The 22,628-nt window shown below is 42.3% G+C and overlaps 1 protein-coding gene across 1 annotated transcript; it reads right to left on the reverse strand.

The window, feature by feature from the left end:
- On the reverse strand, positions 1 to 22,182 carry LOC146197341 (beta-keto L-gulonate decarboxylase-like). The gene is made up of 9 exons (XM_084599164.1): positions 21,703 to 22,182; positions 20,951 to 21,049; positions 18,701 to 18,774; positions 16,977 to 17,078; positions 16,338 to 16,403; positions 15,437 to 15,529; positions 12,502 to 12,651; positions 8,869 to 8,982; positions 1 to 2,798 (listed from the first exon to the last, which is right to left on the reverse strand). The coding sequence occupies exons 1-9, from the start codon at positions 21,764 to 21,766 to the stop codon at positions 2,625 to 2,627; spliced, it is 936 nt and encodes a 311-aa protein (XP_084455290.1). The 5' UTR covers positions 21,767 to 22,182; the 3' UTR covers positions 1 to 2,624.
- Between the last annotated feature and the right edge of the window lie 446 nt (positions 22,183 to 22,628).

Genomic DNA, 22,628 nt, shown 5'->3' on the forward strand with positions numbered 1-22,628 from the left:
TCCTGTTATTGAACATTTTTATTTTACTTGAATTGTCATGGTCTGTTTCACAGATGAGCATTGTATATGTTAATGCAATAATTTTGATGACCACAAATATCCCAACAAAGCAAAATAGTTGTAAAAGTGTGCCAACCTCTTAAATATGGACATGATAGCATAGCTAACTACCACCACTAGTACCATTTTGTCTAAGCCAGCTCCAACTGCAACTTTTTATTCACAATGAGGCCCTAAAGAGCTCGAATGGTAAAGGCACAGGCTACAGAACATTCATCTATCAAGGCAGTGCAGTTCTACAGCGTAGTCTGTTAGAAGCCAACTTGCAATAAAAGTGAAAGCAACAAACTGAGGAACAAAGGTAGTTAGGTAAGGTAAAGGTAAATAATTCTGAGACGCTGCTAATGCAGGAAGTTAAGAGCTGCACTTGTTCATCGCTAGGCAGAATACCTGCATCTCCAGTTGGGAACCAATCTCTTAAGTTAAAATACTGTGGAATCCCCATCACTTCAACAGAGGCACAACTACAACTATGCACTCAGAAGCAGATACATGTGTAAAAACTGAGTGCATGAATAAAGCACTTGATTTTGGACCCTATACCCACCTTCTGTGTGGAGAAAAGTTTGTACATGGATCGTTCGAGATTAGTATCAAGGCATACCCACAGGGCACGTAAAGAAACTACTTTAAGACTCACCTCCACACATTTTTTTCTGAGGTATGTACTTCAGAGATAGGCACGTTGGTTTTGTACCTCTCATTGCGCACGTGTTGCTGAAAATGGCACTTTAGGGAAAGGTTTGGTGCTAGTGGCTGAAGGAAGCTTACTGGAATGCAGCTTCACATCGGATGCCGCATGATTCAATGCTTCTCCACCAAAAAACAAAAAGTCAATATTACATTCCTCTAAGTTTTTACCCTGTCAAAGCAATAATGTATGCATGTTTCTGTGGAACAGGCATATTTATGCATAGTGTGACAACTGCAACAGGAGACACAAAAACGGTCAAACATTTCACCGCTGACACACGGACATTTCGAAGGCCCTCGAACTGACTGTCTATTGACTCGAAGGCCTTCGAATGCTGCCACATGAGCGTTTCCAATGACCACTGAGTCGATAGTCTATCCAGTTCACTGAACAGCTCAGAACACTATCGAAATCTCAAAGGCCTTCGAACGTTGCACAAGGTTGCTGCGTTGACCCGAGGAGCACCACGCGCACAGTGCATTTAGAATAGAAAAACACGAACAAGCGTTATTTCATATCTTTATTTGACACAGTAAAATATTAGTGGTGCAATAATTTAAAAATAGCACCGCTCCTATTTAAGGCGCATTATATTTGTACTTTCTACCAATTTAAACTGCACAGCTGAGAGAAGCAAACAATGAAAAGCACAGCCGTATGAACGTCGTTAAAAAATAAGAACAAGAAAAAACAAAGTTGTCCTTTAATAACAACTAAAGACCTGCAGTTACTAAAAAAAAAAGGTAACAGTTCTACTTTACCTTGCATTTTGCAGAAAGATTTCAGTTATCCCAGCAAAACTGAAAGCAACGATAGTAGTGCCATAAAAGCTTGGCACCGAACACCAAAACAATTTCAACAGCCTTCGAGTTTTATTGTGTAGTAGCAGCACAACTCATTCGAGTTCAATCGCGATTGAAAATTTTGTAGGCTATCAACTCAATTGCCTTTGAAAATGACCATGTGACAGGGGTATTACACATTCTAAATCTACACACGGATTACGACAGATACCGTAGTGGAGGGCTGAATTTGTTGTTGGCCATCTGGGGTTGTTTAATGGGCACTGAACCACAGAGCAGATGGAAATTCTTGCATTTTGTTGGGTGGCACGAAAATATGGGCACAAGAACTTATTTCTGTGTCTCCCTTTGCAACTCTCACACTGAACCCAAATATGAGCAGGCGCCAACCGGTTCAGTCTACTTCAGTCTACAACACTTATGAACACACGTACACAAGTGAACAAACAATTTCTCGAAAGGCCCATTATGTAGAGTAGTTGCCACTGTTATTCGAAAATATAAATTCATGCATGGACACATCAGCAGCTCAGGTCAGCAGAAGAGCTAACATTTAATGGCAAAAATAAACACAGAATAAAATAGAAGTGAGTAACAAACAGAGACCCAGTTACAATAGTGTTTGTTTGATGCTATATCACTGGACGCATTCTGTGTTAGGCTGCTGAAATATGGCAAGAAAGAAAGCCTTTGAAACACTGTGCTTCCGTTCAACGCATATATGCCTCTTAAACATATTAGACAGCACTTCACCACAATTCTCAAAGAAAAAAAAACCATGACAGCAAACTAGACCTGTAATTTTTTGTCTAATGCACCAAGCACATCCAAAACAGCTTCCAAATCTTGTTGCAGACCACAGACTTGTAATTTTGTCTCTAATGCACCAAACACATCCAAAACACCTTTCAAATCTTGTTGCAGACCAGTGACTATAGCCAGGTAACAGAAGAATACTTGCTAATAAAGGTGCTTCCTTTTTTTCACAATAATTTTTTTTGTAATTCTGGTTCACTTATTCCAGGCACAGCTTCCACAAATAGGCAGCCATTTCTTTTGAAAGTGCCTTAGTCCCTGCCTATCTGATGTGTTGACGCAGGTGCATCAATACGATACATCCACTCGGCAACGTTAAAGTAGCCCAGGTATTCAACCTCTTCAGGTGTGGTGTCGTAGTGGTAGTGGCCTCCCTGCTTGTGGTCACTGAAGCAGTGAGTGTGCTCTATACGCAGGTCCCATCCCTAAAAATGCCACATAAAAAGGAATCATGCTCCAAGTGGACTAATTGCACAAAAAGCAGGTTGGGTGTCAGTTTTCTGAAGATAGTCACACACAAAAAAAATAACATGGCAGCTGCCCACAAGCAAGTTTACTCACCAGCCTTAAAGTTCATCTGGCTGAATTCATGGATATATTCAGTTTACTATGAAAGCTACGTACAGAATGAAGAACTGAAATGTCTTTGTGGTTTAATACTGTATTATTAATAGGCTCCAGGTAATTTTGACCACTTGGGGTTGTGTGACATGCACTTCCGTTGCAACCTACAGGAGCATTTTATGACTTGCCTCTATAAAAATGCAACCGCAACCTTCAGCTTGGCACTCCAATGTCAATGCCACAGATACACCGTGGCAGGTTTTTCAGCCTTTCGGAAGCAAGAAGGTGAAGTCTTTCAATTATTTACACAGCAGTGTTTGCTTACCAAACAGGAAACATATGTTGGGCAAAATCCAACTTACTTTCTAGGGCACTTGTATTTGGATCATATATAAAATTAACAGTATGTTGTTTAAACATGTCAAGATTATGAAACGGCTAAAAAAAACAAGGACAGGAGAATAAGACAGACACATGATGTGCTTACTTTCACGATTTTATTTCGTACAAGGAACGAAAATTTATACTCTTGGTATTCGCTTGTGTATTACTTAGAAGGCTTCAACCACGGAGTGATACACATTTTTCCTTTCCTTTCGAATCTTATCAAGCAGCTGGAGCCCAATGTAAGATAAGACACCTTTTTCTAACGACAAAATTGATGCAGCACTTGGGAAATCACCATTAGCTTGTGCTGTCCAAAACTTCCAACAATTTCTCGAGCAATTTTACATTTGCTTTAGAAAGAACTTCACACCTGTGAAAGACAGGAGTGACAGGCATTCTTGCTTTTGCACCTGAGGCAATAAATATGCATGCGCCCTCCTTTTTTGTAGCCACATTCTAGTCATGTTCACCTAACCTTTCTTCTAGGCCTTTTTTCTGTACAACCTATAGTATAATATTTATTACAGGTCAAAGGCACCTTACAGACAACCCCTTCTGTGCATCTTGCAAATGGCTTCTTGAGCTTGGTTTGCAACCGACCCTTCTAGTGTTTCTTTTTTTTTTTTTTCTGAGGCGCTTTGTTTGCCACGCATGATCAGCTTGTTTGGGGAAGAAATGAGGATATTTACGTTTACCTCGTCACATGTGCTTCAGTTACTGAAACAGCATGCGAGTCTGGCAGCCTTTCTAACTACGCAGACTGGGTTTTCTCAGTCACATGTGGCCATTACATTTTTACACACTAGGTCAACCCTAAACAGGCTAAGTTTTATTGGATGATCTTAGAATGCACAAGGCTGAAAGGTAAACATATTTTTCATCCCTGGGATAATCCATCCAGCATATATGATCTAAAAGGTTAATTTAAAAAGGAGCTCATGCGTGACAACAAGTGGCGATAAGCAGAGCACAATCTTGTCTGAAATACTTTCCAAGGCCTTACTGAGGGTGATAAAAGTGGAGTCAAGAAAGATATAAAATCGTGAAGAAAACAAGAATTTTCACACACCTAAAGTTTCAAAACAGGCAGAAAGCTTTCTGTCACATTCACCTCAAAAAAAAGGTCACTCAAAATTGGAGCAACACTGGACCCCATGCATATCTCTTGGTTCTGTAAAAGCAGGTCATTACCCCAGCTAACAAATGCGGAATTAGGATAAGTATTTCAGTGTCAGAACTCTCAAAATTTTCTCAGCATTGCCTATCCATGCTATTTACACACTGCATCGGTATATATTAAAATGTAAAATGATATCTGAGAAGAGTATCGGTTTACTGACAGAAATAGTCCCCATTCTAAAAATCAGATGGCGTCACTAAGGTGAAGTTATCATTGCGTCTTCACCTGCAGCCATGGAGGTAGAAAAAAGCTAAGGAGAGAGCGTGACGTCACGCGGACAGCCTTTGCAACCCAAGTGCCAAGGAAGTCATTCCCTTCCCTGTCTTTTCATTCTCAGAGTCTGTCCTTAATGTTTTGATGTTGGCATGTTTTAGTGCACGCATCTGCCCTGGTGCAGGCATGCAGCTGTCTGCTGTGGCGAGGCATGGGTTACTGCGCCGATTCCCCACCCCCTCCCAGCGCTACCCGCACGGCGCTGATTCGCACATGCGTGCGGGCAGATGTAGTAGATATCACCGCATGCCATCACGAGTTCTAATCATGTGGGGACAGACTCACTCCTTTTCATTTTTTATATGACTAGGCTTCAAAGGCATTGCCACGCACTCCCTCAGTTTTTTTTTTTTCCCTCCATGCCTGCAGCGTTAACCTATACGTGCGGATATAACGCTGTAAATTCCCGCAAAGTGCCTGCAGTTAGCATACGTAAGCACTGGGCCGTAGACAGCTAGCAACAATGCCTCTGAATCAGCATGTAAGCTTTCTGACAATGCTTTTGTCTTTTCGCTCAGCAATAAGATCGCCATAAGGCACCGAGTGCCAGCCTATAGGTTATGCTTCAAAGTTGCAGACAAGAACTGAGCGCAGATACGAACAGATTGAACAATGAGAGGTGTAGTGTTTGATTAAAAGAAATTTAACGAGTGGGGCAAACAAGCCGATGCATCAATGAAAGACTAAGGGAACACAGAAATTCATGTGCCGCATTGTCTGCTCCAGGAAACCTAGCGACCCATTGCTCCCAGTGTAAAACGAATGACAATCAACAGGACTTGAGGGGCACCCATTGTGTACCAAGGTTCACCGAAACCAAGGTGCTGGCAGGCGCAAAAGACAGTTTTAAAAGAGAGATTATTCAAGCCTTCAAGATGATTTCGGGGGAAGAAGGGGAATGCGTGAGTGTTCCGTCGGTGACGCTCAACAGCAAGGAGGTGATATTTCTCCGTTTTGACAATGTGACAAGAAGTTAGACCTAATTTGTCATTATTTTCGTTTTATTTTCATTTAATGTTTTCATTCTGAATTTCTTCACATTTTTTCTGAATCTTTTGTTTACTTTTTCTTCATATTGTAACCCCACGTTTTGTGTGAAGCTTTCTTCTTCTTCGTACCACAAAAACTGGCAGTTGGTAGCGAGCGCATCATCTGTGTTAATGTCCTGGTTTAATTCTCTTGTGTGTGTATCGTTTTTTGTGTATAACCATGCAGCGCCGGAGGTCGTCGGAGTCGTACAGCCAACTAGCCCGCTCACAAGTACTACCAAGTTTAACGAGTCTCTTTTTCTGTCGAAGAATTGTGAAAGAACTGGTCACAGTCCACTGACATGTCGCAAAGCTCATGGGCATAGCGCTCTCAGGACCTCGAAAACACAAGTACAATATGCACAGAGAACAGCACACCAGGAGGCAGTATCCAGATTAGCTAAACGTTTGTATCTTGTGGCCTCCAGATCATGCAGAGTAGGAGCAAAGGGTGACAGCGAATTCACAAGGAACCGTCAAGAGTTAAGGGAAATGGAAGAGGTTTTCAACTCGACCACAAGCAGCTTCAGTCTACAGGACATAGCACTGCAGGCGTGAAGAGTTATCCATTACTGCACGGAGTGACAGGAGCTCAGTGGAGGAGCTTCATGAGTCTTGACCCTGCGTTACCGAGTGCAAGACTAACAGCTGCAGAAAGGAAGCTTGTGTACCACCTAGACAGACCGGCTAGAGCCTCCCCGCCAGAAGTAGGAGCAAAGGCTGCCACTGAATGCCCTGCTCCTACACCTGCTACACTAGCTGGAGTGCTTGGTGCAGCTCAATTAAGAGTGTCGCCAAGGCAACATGCAGCAGAGAAACCAGCTGTTTCATCCACAGGAGAAGCGGCAGAAACTGCTGGAGAGCACCGCTATACTGCATCCCCTAAACTGACAGGTGTGGCTGGAGCAGAAAGAGTGCCAAACATGCAACGCTGCAAACCCTGTGCCGAAGGTCATCAAGAATCGAAAAGCCTCCTTGTCGAGTGGGCTAGCAGAATTAAGGAGCCTTGTCCAACATACCCCTCTCTGCCTCTTGTGATAGCTTCTCAATGTTTAAAGAAAACGAGGATGCATCAGTAACCACTAAAACTGTAAGGCACACTTACCTAGTCTGGCAACATGCTTGACAACCTCTGGTATGTGAAGCGTAAAAGCTAGTGCCCCCTCAGTCAGTGAATGCGTTGGCCTCGTTTCATACGCTGCCTTGTCCAATTTCACTTTATGCTACGAAACTATGAGCGCAGCCCCTAGCTTAGTCAACCAATGTTCCAGAGATGGATGTCAGAATATTTAGGCTAAACACTGCAGGTAGCTAAAGCATAATACAGTATTGATCGACACACCCCAGACTGCATACATAGGAAAGCGGTGGAAGCACAGGCAGAAGAAAGTGATTGTAAAGCATGAAGTGAGGTAGAAGGCATGAACCTTCGCAATATAAAGCATTCAAATTTCACCACTGGTCTGCAGTCTATATACCCCTTTGAACACAAGTGTGTCCAGCTCAGGCTACATTAGGATAGAAATGATTATACTGATACTTTATACCACTGACTCCTTGAAAGTAAATCATAACTTTCAGGTTTTTTGGTCCTCTTTTTGCAAAAGCTAAACACCACCTCTAAACTGTGCTAACATAACAGCCCATTTGTTGGAGAAGTTCCAGCATCCATGCATCATTTGCAATGATAGGTGCTTTCTTTTGCTGTCATGGTGCTGAGAATACTACAGAAAATGCAATTGAGATATCCAGTTTGGATTGACTATATATGCCTGCTGCCCTCATAGCTAGGAAACATTTCGACCCCAATTAAAAATGAAATGTTCATAAGAGTATGGTTTAAAAAAGTGTGAACTTGTGAAAAAATTGCCCGTTTTAACAGTAGAGGCAGAATTACATCACTATAGACTCATATGTTTACTACAACGAACACAATGACAGGTGCGTGCTCATAACCTGGTATGTAACAGGTCAACTCTGCAATCAGGATCAAGTGAAAATGTTAAGCAGCACCATGCTGAGTGTGCCCAGAAATCCAGTACCAGGATTGAAACTGCTCATGTGACAGTCATACAACCCACTGCAATGTTTCTGTAGCAACAATGTAATGTTTCAGACTCTTTACTGTACATTCCAATAAGTAGAACCTCATTGATACATTGTTTAAAAATGCGGGGAAAAACGTATTATCCAAACCACCTGATTTTGAAAAAATTAACTGCTGAATGAGGTAATAAAGGCATTTAGAATAGAGACTACCACTGCATAAAAGTGTAGATTAGCATTTATAGACATACAGTATGCACAACTCCTTTTTCAACTCCTTTTTATAGCTATTGCAGAGTTCAGTTTGTATTTACGTTGTCCCAACCGCCAAAAAGATTTAGTAACAAATCTGGTTTATAGAAGGCAATGACGAGTCGGGATCACTTCCTTGTTTGTTTCTGGATGCTTCGCCCTCTTACACCAATCACTAGCGGAGAAGCCATCGCAATGACTTATAGCCGCCGCGTTTTTCCTCATACTGCGTCCCCCAGACCTGGGCCGCTGGTATGCACACGGACAGTTTTAGTTGTCAAATGGTTCACCCCTCTTCCACTAAGGCACTGCAAAGAAGCCACCATACTTCTCCTGACGAAGTCATGTTTCCGCGGGAACGGGTACCTCGTATGTTGACTTGATGGCTTTGCGATGCTTCGCCCCTTTGAACTTAAGCACAACAGGAAAGCAGCTGTGGCGGGTGAGCGCTGCTGATGAGTTTTTAATGTCTCAAGCTCTCGTTAGCACATGTGTGTTTGATTGTAAAACGTATTATACGACCATAATTTGACGAAATTCCAAATGTAGTAACCAGGAAATCACATTATCTGGGAACGTATTAACCGCGAGAAAAACAGTGTAACTATAGATGTTTTACTGCAGCGATTTTGAGTGTACGAAACAGGAAATTGTGTGAACTGGGAACGCATCAACGAGGTTACACTGTACATATATAAATTAACTGAGTCAGTGCAGATGTTGCAAACTATGCTAAAAGTTTCAAAAAGAGCAAGTTGTCCTTACCGGGTCATGGGACACAAATACACTAAGGCAGACCAAGGGGGCATCCATCTCAAAAAATTTTAGCCAACTGTTCATTGCCTCATTCGTTAACAAAGGTGCTGTGGAGAACTTCGGCTGGAAGGTAAGAGATGACACAAATTTGAGGCCACATATAAATTTGCTGTATACATTCTCATTCGTAAATTATTATTTTTTTTATTTTTTCACACAGAAAAAAGGCTAGACTAATTCTGTTTATATATGTTACATATGTTACATATACAAGCTCCAGAACTCTACGGTTGAAGTCTGATCCACTTTGCATTGTTTATCAGACTAAAGGAAATACAAAACTTTCTTGAGAGTATGGTAAGTTAAAAGACAAATGCCTTTCCTTTTATTTACAGAATCTGTCATGACATTAGCCATTAAAGTCTCAAAGGAATATCTCAAGAAGACAGCAATAGAATCAGGTTCTGTTATGAGAGTGAGTGCATGAACAGACTGCTAAATTTTCTTATTATAGTAAAGCCTTTGAGTTTGTTAACCTCCCCAATTTTTATTTTACCTCAACGTGTGAGCGCTGTATAACAGAGCAGAGCAGGCGAACTGTGCGAGAATACAGTAAAACCTCGTTAATTCGAAGTCAACGGGACCACAAGAAATCATCGAATTAAGCGGGTTTTTTAATTAACCACTCACCAAGAAATATGACTCAGGCAAAAACCTTTGTTGCAGGAACGCGCTACCATAATTCAACAAATTTTTGATTACTTAAAGTAATCAGAGATGCTGGTTTGCCACATTTGGTAGTTTGTGGCTTCGAAGGTCATGTTCTCGAGTTTGTCAACTAGGTGAAACATTTCAGAACTTCCACCGTGGCACTCAACAAACCTGAGGATAATGTTAAGCAATCCGATAACTTCACTCAGAGCAGGTGCTCGAGGAGGATCTTTGGTGTCACCTTTGCTATCGTCACTGTCATCACGTATGTTCGCAACAGCAGTACCCTCACTCTCTAAGTCTGAGTAGCCCATCTACTCACCATTCTCAAAGTTCAGATATTCGGTCAAGCTGACTAAGTTGGACTAACCATCTGCTGTGCAGAGTGCATTGATGCAGTCGTAATACCCTGCTCTTTCTTCGTCAAGCGAACGTGGGTAGTCTGCATTGGCATCAACAGTGCTTTCACTGGACAAACCAGCGTGTTCAAAACACGGCCTAATCAATGTGAGCTCCACTTTTTTCCAAGCGTACACTATGAGGTATATGGCTCCGAGGAGGTCGACGGAGTACTCCTTGCCATTGTTGTAGCAAAGGAGCATGCGCTTGAGCAGGTGGTACCAATAAATCTTCCTTGTGTTGCCTTGGTCCATCGGCTATGAGAGCAAAGTGGTGTTCGGAGGTAGAAATACTACCATCCTGATGGCCTGAAGGTGTGGGATGTCGCCATGTGTTGCTGGGCAGTTATCGATGAGGACATTCCTGCCTGTGCTGCACATATTCCTCAAATATTGCACCTGTCACCCAGGCTTTCTTCTTGCGCCCTAAACGAGCTCATCCTTTGGTGGCAGCCACGCATTTTTGAAGCAGCGAAACTTCCCTGCGTCTTCCCGACAACCAGTAGCGGCAGCTTAGTGTACAGCACATGTTGACGCCGAACAGCAAAGTAATCCTGTTCTTGGCCTGTTTTCTACCCTAGACTGCAGTGTCCTTCACTGCGAATGTTTTTGTTGGCAGCATCTTAAAAAAGTGCAGCCTCGTCAAGGTTGTAAACGTCGCCTGCACTGTATATACTAAAGAGTGGTGCCAAAGTGCGTTTCTTCCAATTTTCGACAGCGCTCTCGCTAACCCTGCGACTCTCACCACAAACGGTGAGAAACGTCAAATTATTACGTTCTTTAAAATGGCTAAACCATCCATTACTAGACTTGAATTCTCTGTGCCCAAGTTGCAGAGGCAGGTCGTTGGCCTTCTCCCGCAGTATTGTTCCACTGACAGGAAGGTGGGCTGTGTTTGCTTTCTGCAGACAGCGAAGCAGAGCAGATTCCACATCTTGATATATGCGGGAGCCCGCACTCGTGACCGCTTCGAAGAATATGTCTTGTTGTAGGCCTCTAGTATCTTTGACGTGTTGCTCAGTATTGTGGACAAGGTCGTGAGGGGTACGCCATGCATTTTAGCCAATTCGGTCTTGGAACAAGCGTTCTTGCCTGCTTCTTGGATTAAGAAGAACTTCTGCTGCAGCGTTGAAGTCTCATACTTCAGCATTTCATTCACTAGTACGGTCACAAAGCTAGCGCTTCTGCACAGCCCCCCAAAAAAAACAACGGCACAGCAGCTGGCCCCTAACCACCGCGCACAAAACAAAGAAATGGCACAGACGAGAGGGCGAGACATTCGCAGTAGCGTTGGAGGCACGAGGCAAGAGCGGTCATGGCACAGAACACCTCTAATGCAGTGCGAGGAGAGGGTGCAGCACACCGTGGGATGGAGTGGGGGCAAGATCACGTGGCAAGAACGGCATGCCCGCCACGCTGCAGTGAAGCACATTTTCTCCTCTGCAGGCACGCGTTTCCTATAAATCATTGCCATCACTATGTACCTTTGCCTCACGGCTCTGTCGGGCCATCATTTCGCCAGGTTCATGGCAAAACATGGAATTGGGCTTTGCTGCATAGCACCGCAAATTTTCAAATTAACCAGGCTGGCGCAGGCCGCCAGTTCAAATTATCTGGTCAAATTTACATTCGAAGATATGGAACCGCAGAAAACCTTCGAATTATATGGGATTTCGAATTAACCGGGTTTGAATTACTGAGGTTTTACTGCAAGCGTGTGGTGTGAGCACAATGAGCAGCCTAGTGAGCTGTCCTCTACCAGGGTGTTCCGGCTACTGGATGCCACCTCCGCTTCTTTTGAGCACCAAAGTCATAAGCAAAGGGTGAAGTGGTAGGTCCTGAGCTAGATGGAATGCTGTATACACCCACTGATTACACCAGGTGCGCATCAGAATTAAAAACTTTTTTTTCCCTATGGTTCACGCAGCACTTTCCTGTAACAAAAATAATATTGGTCACTGCACTTCCTGCTAATTATAAACTTCCATCTCGAAAAAAATAGCACAGATGCCTTTCCAGTGTCTGAACAAAAATAAATGTATTAGTTGTCTTGAAAAGAAAACAACAACAAAAGAAAAGCAAAGCTTTAACTAGGATTTCTTCGCTTGCATTGATAAGAATGTAGATTAAAGGTGCTATATATCACGAAGCAACGACATCTGATCGGATTATTTCTCTTGTCAGTTCACACCTTCCTCTCCTACAGGAAAGAATGCGGTACCATGTTTCCTTTACTGGTCTTATCTCAGTGGCATGCACAAAAAAAAAAAAAAAAAAAAAAGTAATAATAAAAAAGAAAGCGGGTAAAGCTGGGTCTGATTCTTGCCTTGGAGAGGAAAGCTGCACCAGACTGTTCACAGCACATATGCGTGCATTCTGGTTGATTTCGCCACTGTGCTCCATCATATGGCGCTTCTCGACTCGGTGGTCAACGCTTGCGTGTTCAGGTTAAAAAACAGGGAGGGTATATATCAAGCTTCCTATTACTTAGAAACAAACACCCCAACATTGCATCACAAAATATACAACATACCATGATGTGGAGCTTTGCTTTTCCTTTTGCCAGGAGGAAAGCACCACCAAGACCGACCGGATTAGAACCATAATGAGCGGCAAGCACCTTCCGCATGGCCGTCACGAAGTTGTCATTACCTGTGCGCCTTTTGGCACTCACACGGATCACCTGAAAGAATTGCACCTTGTGAGTGGACTTTCAAACAATTCCTCTCTGATGACCAGTGCATAATCTTTTTCATACCGATTGTAAAGCTCCTCTTAAAACTTGATAGAATGCAACTTATATGCATAAATTTAGCTTCGTGCCACCCAGGGCATACTATGATTTAGTGCAGTATAATTCACACATTCAGAAATAGGGTACATGTATAAATTCCATGTAGCATGAAAAAAAAGTGGCTATAGAAAGTGATTATCAGAATCTGAATTTTAGGGCCAATCAATATGCGAAGTCTACCTATTTGAGGTGGCCAAGGTAGTCTCTGACAAGTTGTGGGAAGTATGCGCCTCTCGAGCATACGTCAGTGCACTCACTCATGAGTGCACTTATATCCACTCACTCACACTCAAATTTGAGAGTGTGAGTGAGAGGTTGTGACCGTGAGCTAGAGAGCATGAGTGTGAGTGGTCATGAGTGTAAGTGCATATCAGCGCGAATGCAAGTAAGTGGTTGTGAGAGTGAGTAGAAGTCAGTGACAGTGGGTGGTTGTGGGTGGATGACAGCCAGAAGAAATCCAGAAGTGATTGTGGATGGCTGACAGAAGGAATCCCTGAATGCATCAAGTTTGGCTTGGTTTATGGTGTTCGCTCACGATAATTTCAATGTGTGCTCATATAACACCATATGCCGGTGCCTTGAGATATGCCACTGCCACGATGGAGCCAGCAGAGGCCTGTGACCGAGGAATGTGTGAGGTGGCCAAGCATATTTTAATATACCGATATAAGTATCCATTTGACTGGTTGCAATTCTCTCTGAATGCTTAGGATATATACTTAGCATCTATTTGTATCATGCAATTATTATGCGATTACACGGCGTCAACCCTTCTGTGTGATTTTGCTATGCCAACTGCATAGGTTGGCGCAGTCACTCGTGAGTGCACTCATACGCAGTGAGTGAGAGTGAACGTGAGTGTGAATACGAGTGAGCGGTTGCGAGTGTGAGTGGACATGAGTGTGAGTGAGCGGTTGAGAGTGTGAGCACAAATGAATGGTTGGGACTGTGCGTGGATGTGAGTGTGGGTATGAACGAGCAGATGTGAGTGTGAGCAACTGGTTGTGATTGTAACTGGACACAACTGTCCAGGACCGCTGGCAGTTAGGTAATTTAGTTTGCCCTCCACCAGCTGTGCACACGCAAGTATGAAAAGAAGGATGTTGTGCAGTTACTGTCACCCCATGCGTGGATCACTCTGTGCATGCATAGATCACAACATGCATGCAAACTTATGTCAAACACATGACCTGAAAAAAGAAAATATGCAAGCAAAAATTAGGTTCCTAATGTTGCAATTGAAGCTGTTCCTGTGTTAAAAGACTAATACATGCCTAATTCCATGCTGCATGAATGGCCGATCACAATTCATAGCTGCTTTTGATAAGCTTCTTAAAAAGCCTACCAAGAACAAGCCTGTTCAGGCATGTTCTCAGCTCTTTATTATCTTTTTGCTGCCTACCGTAAACACCCCCTCCCCAATGCAATGAGGTCACAGCAGCTGGATGCCATTTGTTGATAATAAAAATAAATAATAATGATAATTAGTGATGCTTATAATTAATAATAATAACAACATATTTATTCAATTTTAAGCCCCCCCTTTTTTCCAAATCGCGATGACAAAAGTGAGGGGGGGCGCTTAGGTTCAAAAAATCTAAACTAAAGACCACCCTACCTCTTTTTGCGGTTATATCTCGACGAGACAGGCGCAACAAGTAGCAATTCATTTGAAAAACAAAGTTGGCAAGCATCTTCGGCTAGCATGACTACAGTTCACTTAAGCTTTAGGATGTAGGCAGCCCTCTGCAAATATATTCCGACTTCCGTTACAGCTCTCAATCAACTTACAGCAAGCCAAGCAACGTGCTCCAGTGATGCCCGTGAAACCTGCCGAGCGCTGCCTATACCAGGCACACGTGACAACACGTTGATACAGATATTGGAGTCAAAGCAGAAAGCTGGGCTATTTGGTGCGTCATCATAAATAAAAAGACTAGCGCAAATAACATAGACACAGACATAGGAGAAGACAGGACGAGCGCTAAACATCAACTGACAGCTCCTGTTGATGTTTAGCACCTGTCCTGTCTTCTCCTATGTCTGTGTCTATGTTATTTGCGCTAGTCTTTTTATTTATACAGATATTGGAGGTCGCTTTAGGCTGGTTTTCAACACCTTATGCCAACATCTGTCTTGCACTGTCAAAACAAAGCAACACATGAAACCAGAGATCAGGCAACGGACACAGCACCGCCTCGGGACTCTGACAGCTCCGGTTTGACGGCAGTGTGAGCAACTGAGCTTGGATATGCACACTTCCTTGCAAAAAATGAAAATACTGATAGCGGTAAATAAAAACAATACAAAAAAATAGCCAAGAAACAAAAAAAAATATGTGACAAAGTAAAAAAAAAAGAATTCAGTGCGTTAAAGATCCCCAAGATCCCCAGGTACCAAGATCCCCAGGTGGTACTGCACACCTTTCTCTCTTTCCGTTTTTACTCCCACCTTCTCAAGAAGTTTTCTGCAGCAGTTTCTGCAAAACCCCCTAAGTTCTTGGGTAGTTGGTTAATCTTAGACCCTCCCTCTTAGCTTATCTCTTGCCAATACTCATGCCTGTCTACAAAATTAATCAGGTTGGTTGGTTTGTGGGGTTTAATGTCCCGAAGCAACTCGGGCTATGACAGACCCATCAAACAAATCCTCACTCTAATAAGTTCAGGATACGCACCTTTCCAGGCTTGCCTTCGGAAATGTGTAGGTTAGCCATGAGGCCAAATTCGCAACACATGGTAGTGAATCGGCCCAGCTCGTAGCTGCCATCCTGTGCACAAAAAATAGGCCTGGTATGAGAATACCGACTACTGTCAAGCAACTTTTTTTTCATGTCATCAAAGTAAACAGCACTTCTTCATTGCTCCATTCAAAGGCACCCTAAAACAGAGCTGTCTTTTTATTGCGGCTTAGTCGCATGCCATCTTATGTGCTACATCTTGATGTTAATGAATGTGAAACAAAGTGCCACAAGTAGTCCGTTTCCAAGCAAAAGCAAATGTAAGACAAAAGATGCACTAGAATGTAGCAACGGTAGTCAAGCGAGAGGAATGTTAACTGTGCTGCACAAGGCCCATTCCTGTGTTTCCCAGGACACTCCCAATACTGAGACAAACAAGGAGACCTGGACAAAGAAACAGCAACACTAAAAAACATGACACAGGGACAGTCCCTATAGCAAAAAAAGCTAGTTTAATACACATAAGCTGCCAGCTTATCTTCTGGTGTTTTCCCTTACTGTAATAAAAAAAATATTGCACATATGTTACAAGAAGCACATATAATGTAAGCCTTTATTGTAAGAAAAATATTTTATGCCTAACCTTCCTTAGCCATGTTGGATATACAAGAAAAGTGCTGCATACAAACGTAAACTTGCAAAATAAAGCATTATAGTATTAACCCTGAGTAACAAGAAAATACAGACACAAAAGGAAAAGATGTGCACCTAGAGTGCAGGACGAAAAGCAGCAATGCTCTACCAATTATTTTCTGTAAGTACCTTACAAATAATCAATATTTTTCAAACATAAGAAATCCAACATATACATTTCCATGACAGGGGTGCCACTGCTTACCTCGTTAATCTTGGCAAAGTGACTGTTATTGAAAGGCTTCTCCCCATACTTCGTGTTATGCATCATCTGAGTGAACAGAAAGAAAAAAAATTATACCACTGTAGAACTACACCTAGGGAGTACGAAGAACATGGTGGCAACCTCAGTAATATAGGACTAATTAGAAAAAGTCACTAAACATGCTAGCTAACATGGAGGGTTGGTTAGTTAAGCATATGGTCACACTACACATTTATTACACAGTACTCCATATGCTTGCCTAATGATCTCAAATGGAGTGCATGGAAGGTGCTTTCCCCTCCTTTCATGACATAATACAGCGCCGTAACCAATACAGCGCCAACAAGGCGGGGCGTAATGTAATAAATTGCTTGGGGTGAGCACCAATGTGAGTAAAGGTGTAATCAGCCATAAGACATGTATGGATACAACATAGCAGCTGATTATAAATCAGTTATTACACAGAAAATCAGACATGCTCAATTTCTTACGTCAATGCTTCCTTTTTGTCCAATTATTAAAAGGTGAAATACAACTCTGTCTGAGAAAAACCTCCAAATTTGTGACAGATAAAGTAGCACCCACACACACACACAGCGACGCACTGCAGCGCAAACAAATCCGACTTTAATCACGCACCTCGCTGTTGACACCCACTACATTAAAGGGGCCAGCGCCAGCACCAATGGCAAGCCCATCAGATACTTCGGTCTTCCTCATGATTTCTTCTAAGCTGTAGATCTGGAAGAGAAGCATTAGCCGTCATTAGCACCCTTCAGCAACATGTGCACTGCAACGCAAAGGCAACAATCTCGTTTTCACATTCGTTCATGTAAATTTCAACTCAAACCAAAAATGCCCTTTCTTGCATGACAGAACGAAATATACTAGCACCTAGAAAAAATATGATTGAGAAGGACATTATGGCTGATGAGCAATAAAGCATAAAACCTCCATTTACCTGGCATACACCAGCACAGTATAGACTGCAGTCAGTGTTCGGTATGATGAACACTCAAAAGAATGATTTCGGTGGTCTCCGAAACACTAAAACCAGTGTTGTCATGCAGTGATGTACTGGTATATCTTTTAGGCATTCACAGAGTACATATGTAGCTAAGGATACCAAGTACTGCATGCGGGGCCCCGTGCAAGTTTTATTTCCTGTCGCAAGTCTTCACATGCTTTGAATTTTATCCCAACACGCTGCTCCACAGTCACAGACAATGCTTAATTTATCATTGTCAATGTTGCGTGATTTGCACGATACTGTGTTAAAAGACAAACAACTGCGGATGCTCATGCCCTGTAAGCATAAACAGCTCCATAAACTTATTCTTGTATACTTGCCACTTAAAGTGTCTGTTTAATAGGACAGCCACAGTGTATCGCTTTCCCTGTTGTAGTTTTCAAGATCAGATTCATTTCACTCATCATATATTTTATTCTGCTAAAACTGAGCACTTTTCTCATTCATATCCCCAAGGGTAGTCATCCATCTACTGCTGTGTCCCAGAATGAGTTACAATTCTTAGCCAGTGCCTGTGTATCACGACAGATAGTGATAGGAAAGTTTACGGGTCAGTGTTGCTTGCTCGTATTGTTTCTCTTTGGACACTTCCACTGCACTGATGGCTAAGAGTTACGTTGGTGTTATGTTAGAGGGTTTTATGTTTTGCTTTTGGGCAATCCACCATATGTTAAACCTGCTCTTCCTGTAATAAAGTTGAGCATAGTCTCATCGTGCTTCTTCTCTTCAAGTCTGCTTTATCAGATTTAACATTTTCTACCATACTTTTTTTTTTCCAATCTGAAAATTTGCTAAAGCGTCTGCCACTGTCACAGTTTATTCCATGAGTGATGAAGTGAGGATTTCACCAAAAGCAATAAATGCACTTGCATTTATTACAACCAGGAATATGTTTGTTGCTACACTGTTGCTATCACTTTCTTTATCCCTCATTTGAGTTTATGCACAATACAGTTTATAAAAATAAACTACTTATTATGTTTTGACTTACAGCACAGCCTAATGACTTAAATTCCACACTGTTGCATTCTTTCTTTTCGAGCAACAGTATTCCATAATGCATCCATTACTCGAAGCACAATCATTTTTTAATTGATTACTTGTACATGGACTGCTCTTGCTCAAAAACAAGATAAACTACTATAAGTGACTTTTAGCAAATACGGATGCCAGATATAGTAATGCAGAAAAATTGGTAATTTCTCTGCAAGAAATTTTATTTGCTGAAAAAAGAAATTAAAATATAAAAAAAAAAACTGAAAATAAGTTCACCAAATTTTCTAAAAACAAGCTGAAAAGTCCAACCCGTAGTTTTACCACATAGAACTCTCACCTTGTCTTTCTGCACAATAGGAACTAAGTAAGGAACTCCACCAACATCTGCCAGCCGTGGCTTGCCACATATTCCTAATAAACAAAACAAGCACAAAGAAGAACCGTTACAATTAAGTTACCATACAGTATAGCCAAATAACTACCACTTAATACTAGGAACCCACCCACACCCACATATTCTGATTTACAAAGTTTTCACCCCATAAGTTTGCTGAAAACTCAAGCTAACTACACAGTGGCCTAACTATCGGTTGCAATCTACTATTATCTTGCACACTGAACTGATGCTTCAGAAGCAAAAAAAAAACAACTAAAACATTCAATGTTGGCTTTTCTATGACAGTTTCATGCTGTCTACTTTGGACCTTTAGCACTACATTACAGTACACCTTTTTGTTATCATTGCACATAACAGCTAGTCTATTTTTTGTATGTCCCCACTAATTCCCACAAGCCACAGAAATATAATTACCAGGAAGCTGTCAGTAGCAGGTGGTGTTAGCTTTGCAAAAAGCGTCCCCCCGCTTTCTTTACATGTCAGGCAAAAAAGGAAGAATACTCTAGACTAATAGAAAATGATGTAAAACCGGTCATCAAGAAGATCGTAATTTTTAACACATTAGTATCTGTGTCATTGGATCCAAAGTGTTTCAAGGTAGATGTAACCATGCAAAGAGTGTACCTTGCAGAAGCTGAGCAAGACATAGAAGGGCTGGTTTTAGTGTACAACTAGTATACACCTGGTCCGAATTTGTGTTGGCATATGCTTCAAACAAAGCATCCTAGCTGCATCCTCTGTCACACATAGCACCAGAAGAAATAAAAATTTCTAATTAAGAGCTGTGAGGCTGAAAAAAGTGGCTAATGATTCAGCCCATGAGAACCAACAACTATTGAATTTTGGTTTTATATGCTCAAAATAATCCATGAAATGCATAGCTAATTTCAGATTGCAGTTGTTAGTATTAGTCTAAAAATTCATACAGACACCTTACAGAATGGTATGTCTGCATTAACTTACAGCTCAAGACCGTTATTGTCATTGTTACTTCGGAAAGACTTCAACAAACATTTTGAGGTTAAAAAGTATGCTCAGAATTACACCATAAAATTTCATCCCAGCAGTGAGAAATAAAGTGACATTTTTATACAAAAAAATTGCCAGATATTCACATTACCTCAAATGACTACGTAAACAAGAACAACATAGGAAATCGGACTACTACTGACAGTTGCCATTTTAGCCTTCATCTCAGACGACGCATCAAAGGTTCATGCTATCATCTGAAGGTTGGCTATGGGCATTCAACATACACCATGCAGAATGTGACATTTTTCAGACATAAGTCAGCGCTGCTTAGTACCTCTTTCATGCCCACATATGCCTGCCTCAGAGCTTAACTTTTTGTCCACGTTGTAAGGTTTCATACAAAGGTCTTCCATAGAAGATTTCATACATACCTTGCTAACTGGTGTTTTCAGACAATACTCCGCTCTTTACGCAACAAATCAGATGTTATAACAATCGTGTGGTGCCCATATAGTAAGGTTCCAACAAAAGCAGAATACAGGGCCATTAAAAACAAACACAAGAGAATAAGAGAGGCATGCACTTATTCTCTTGTGTCCCCAATGAAAAGTGCTCTGTACTCCAGAGTTGACAATGCATTAACTAACCTAACCGCAAGCTGCCATACAGTTCTAACAGCAAACTTCTCGTTTGTAAAAAAAGAAAAGATAAAGACTGCAAGCCAACATCTTGCACGTTTGATGCTGATCAACACTACTGTCTTCATGACCTAACCCACTAAGCAGGGAGCACACATGCCGATATCCATCCTTCCTCACTCATATCTAGAACTTGTCACTGCATTCAATTAAGGCAGCAGCGGACACTCTGCTGTCCCCAGTGATGTTCTCTATTCTTCTCTCCCTCGACAGCTGCCTTGGCACTATGCCAAATTGATCCTCATTAGTGCATGTCAATGCCAACGGAAGCCTGTCAAGGAGTCTTGCTGAAAGCAGAGTTGTATCACTGAAGCAAAATCTCACAACCTCACAATAGCTTCACAGAGAGAAATGATCTACTGCTGTGTTTTAAAGGCCTACCTGTTCATGCTGACTACTACAAGGGGTGCCTCATTAGTAATCGACAGAATGAATAATGCACACAGCACAAGCAAAGAACAAGCATGTGTGTCATAGGTGTCCTGTGAAGGTCCTAGCTTAACTGTAATAAAAGTCTCACCTTCAGATGCAAGCATGAAAGGCTTTTCCTTGAGGTTTGGGCAGTCAACAACTGAAACTTCAACATGCTCGAATGTGCTCTTCAGTCCATCGTTCAAAACTGCACGGCATAAAAATGAACATGATGACATATCTCCACGAATCGTAGACATGAAGCCACAATAGCATTAAGTTGAACATGTTTGTATATAATAAATTCAAGCAGAACAACTTGACGTACTAATCAAATCCCGTTTTATTTCGACAGTCAATGTTGAGACGTTTCGGTTCTAAAAGGAGAGAAACTAGCCCTGTAAACTCATCTAGCATATGCCACCCGAGTTTCAAATCAGCTGACAGCTGCGCTTCTTTCAGCGGTATAAAGCACATAACTCGCACACGCTCACGTGCGTCCAATTAACAATTAGCAGCGGTCCATTGAAGAGGTAGTTGCGGTGTGCGGCCTCGCGTAATGAATCTTCGTGAAGGACACACGTGCACACTTTCGCAAGAGCGGTGAATGGTATCAAGAACAGTCTTCAGAAATCGCTGTCATCTTAAATTTGTAAGTAATGCCTACAAAATGTAACCTAAACCACCACAACTGCATACGCGAGCAGTTAATTCCGCAGAGAGGGATTCTCACGACTTCCAGCGCTAGCTACCTCCGAAGAACTAGGAAAACAACGCTATTTCATCTCCGAACGCCCTTAAATTTAGCATCGTGATCGATCGAGCTGCTTAGGCCAACGACAGCCACGTATGCGTACTCACCTTTGGCGACTTCGTCCAGGTCGGGACGGTGCAGCGGGTGCTTCACGACCTTTGACGGCGACATCTTGAAGTTCCGACCAACGAAAGCAACTTTCAAAACGGAGAGATCACTTCTTAGCACTGCCCCTCCGCCGTGTCGCTACGAGGTCAGCGGTGTAGCAGGTGTGGTGCGACCGACGTGTGCAAAACACACAAGAGGACTCTCTGGCGACGGAGCAATCGCCGGCACCAAGCGACGACCGTCGATAAAACTTTTATCGTCCTCTGGTCAAGGCATGCCACTCATTATCAATTGAGCGGCGACAGCAAGCGCTTCTGAAGAGAAAGAAATATCATCGAAAGCAGCAGGCACCGCTAAATGAGGAAACATGCGTGTCGGACACCAACAACTTGTTGCACGGTGCCGGTTTCGCGCCGGCGAGCGACGGCCGGCCAAGGATCGCTCAATCAAACGCTAAACTAAAACAGACAAACCCCTCGATGCGAAACTGGTCGTGGGCGAGCGTTTTAGCGCGACGACAGCAATGATGGTGATGACAAAGCCTTGTTTCGGTTTCGGAACGATGCCTGCCATGTATGTGCAAACGCACGAGTAAGCCGCTCAGTCACTAACTTGACGTACCACGGTCATCAAACTTAGACATGCTGTTCAACAAGCTGCATAAAGTGTTTAAATCTAGCTTACTAAAAATATCACTAATGCATATTTATGTACATTTAAATGCCATCAGAATTAACTTATGACCTGAACAGAAAAATGACGCTGCCAAAACAAACCCTCAAAAATATTAGCTCGTGGCGAAGGAACAGATACAAGTCCTATTAGCACTTCTATATGGCTTAGTCTGCACCATTAAAGTGAAAATCAAATGAACTAACCGTCAGTCTGCCTTAAGCAAAATGTTGTTTTCTGCTTCAGCTGTCTT

This window comes from Amblyomma maculatum, chromosome 3 (genome assembly GCF_055883805.1).
Source record: "Amblyomma maculatum isolate TAMU_Amacu chromosome 3, ASM5588380v1, whole genome shotgun sequence".
Taxonomy (NCBI): domain Eukaryota; kingdom Metazoa; phylum Arthropoda; class Arachnida; order Ixodida; family Ixodidae; genus Amblyomma; species Amblyomma maculatum.

Coding starts and splice junctions, on each gene's coding strand:
- LOC146197341 (XM_084599164.1), bottom strand. CDS start 21,766: ATGTCGCCGTCAAAGGTCGTGAAGCACCCGCTGCACCGTCCCGACCTG. Junction 15,530..16,337: donor ACTTTGCCAAGATTAACGAG/GTAAGCAGTGGC, acceptor TTTTGTGCACAG/GATGGCAGCTACGAGCTGGG. Junction 12,652..15,436: donor CCGAAGGCAAGCCTGGAAAG/GTGCGTATCCTG, acceptor CAATTCTTTCAG/GTGATCCGTGTGAGTGCCAA.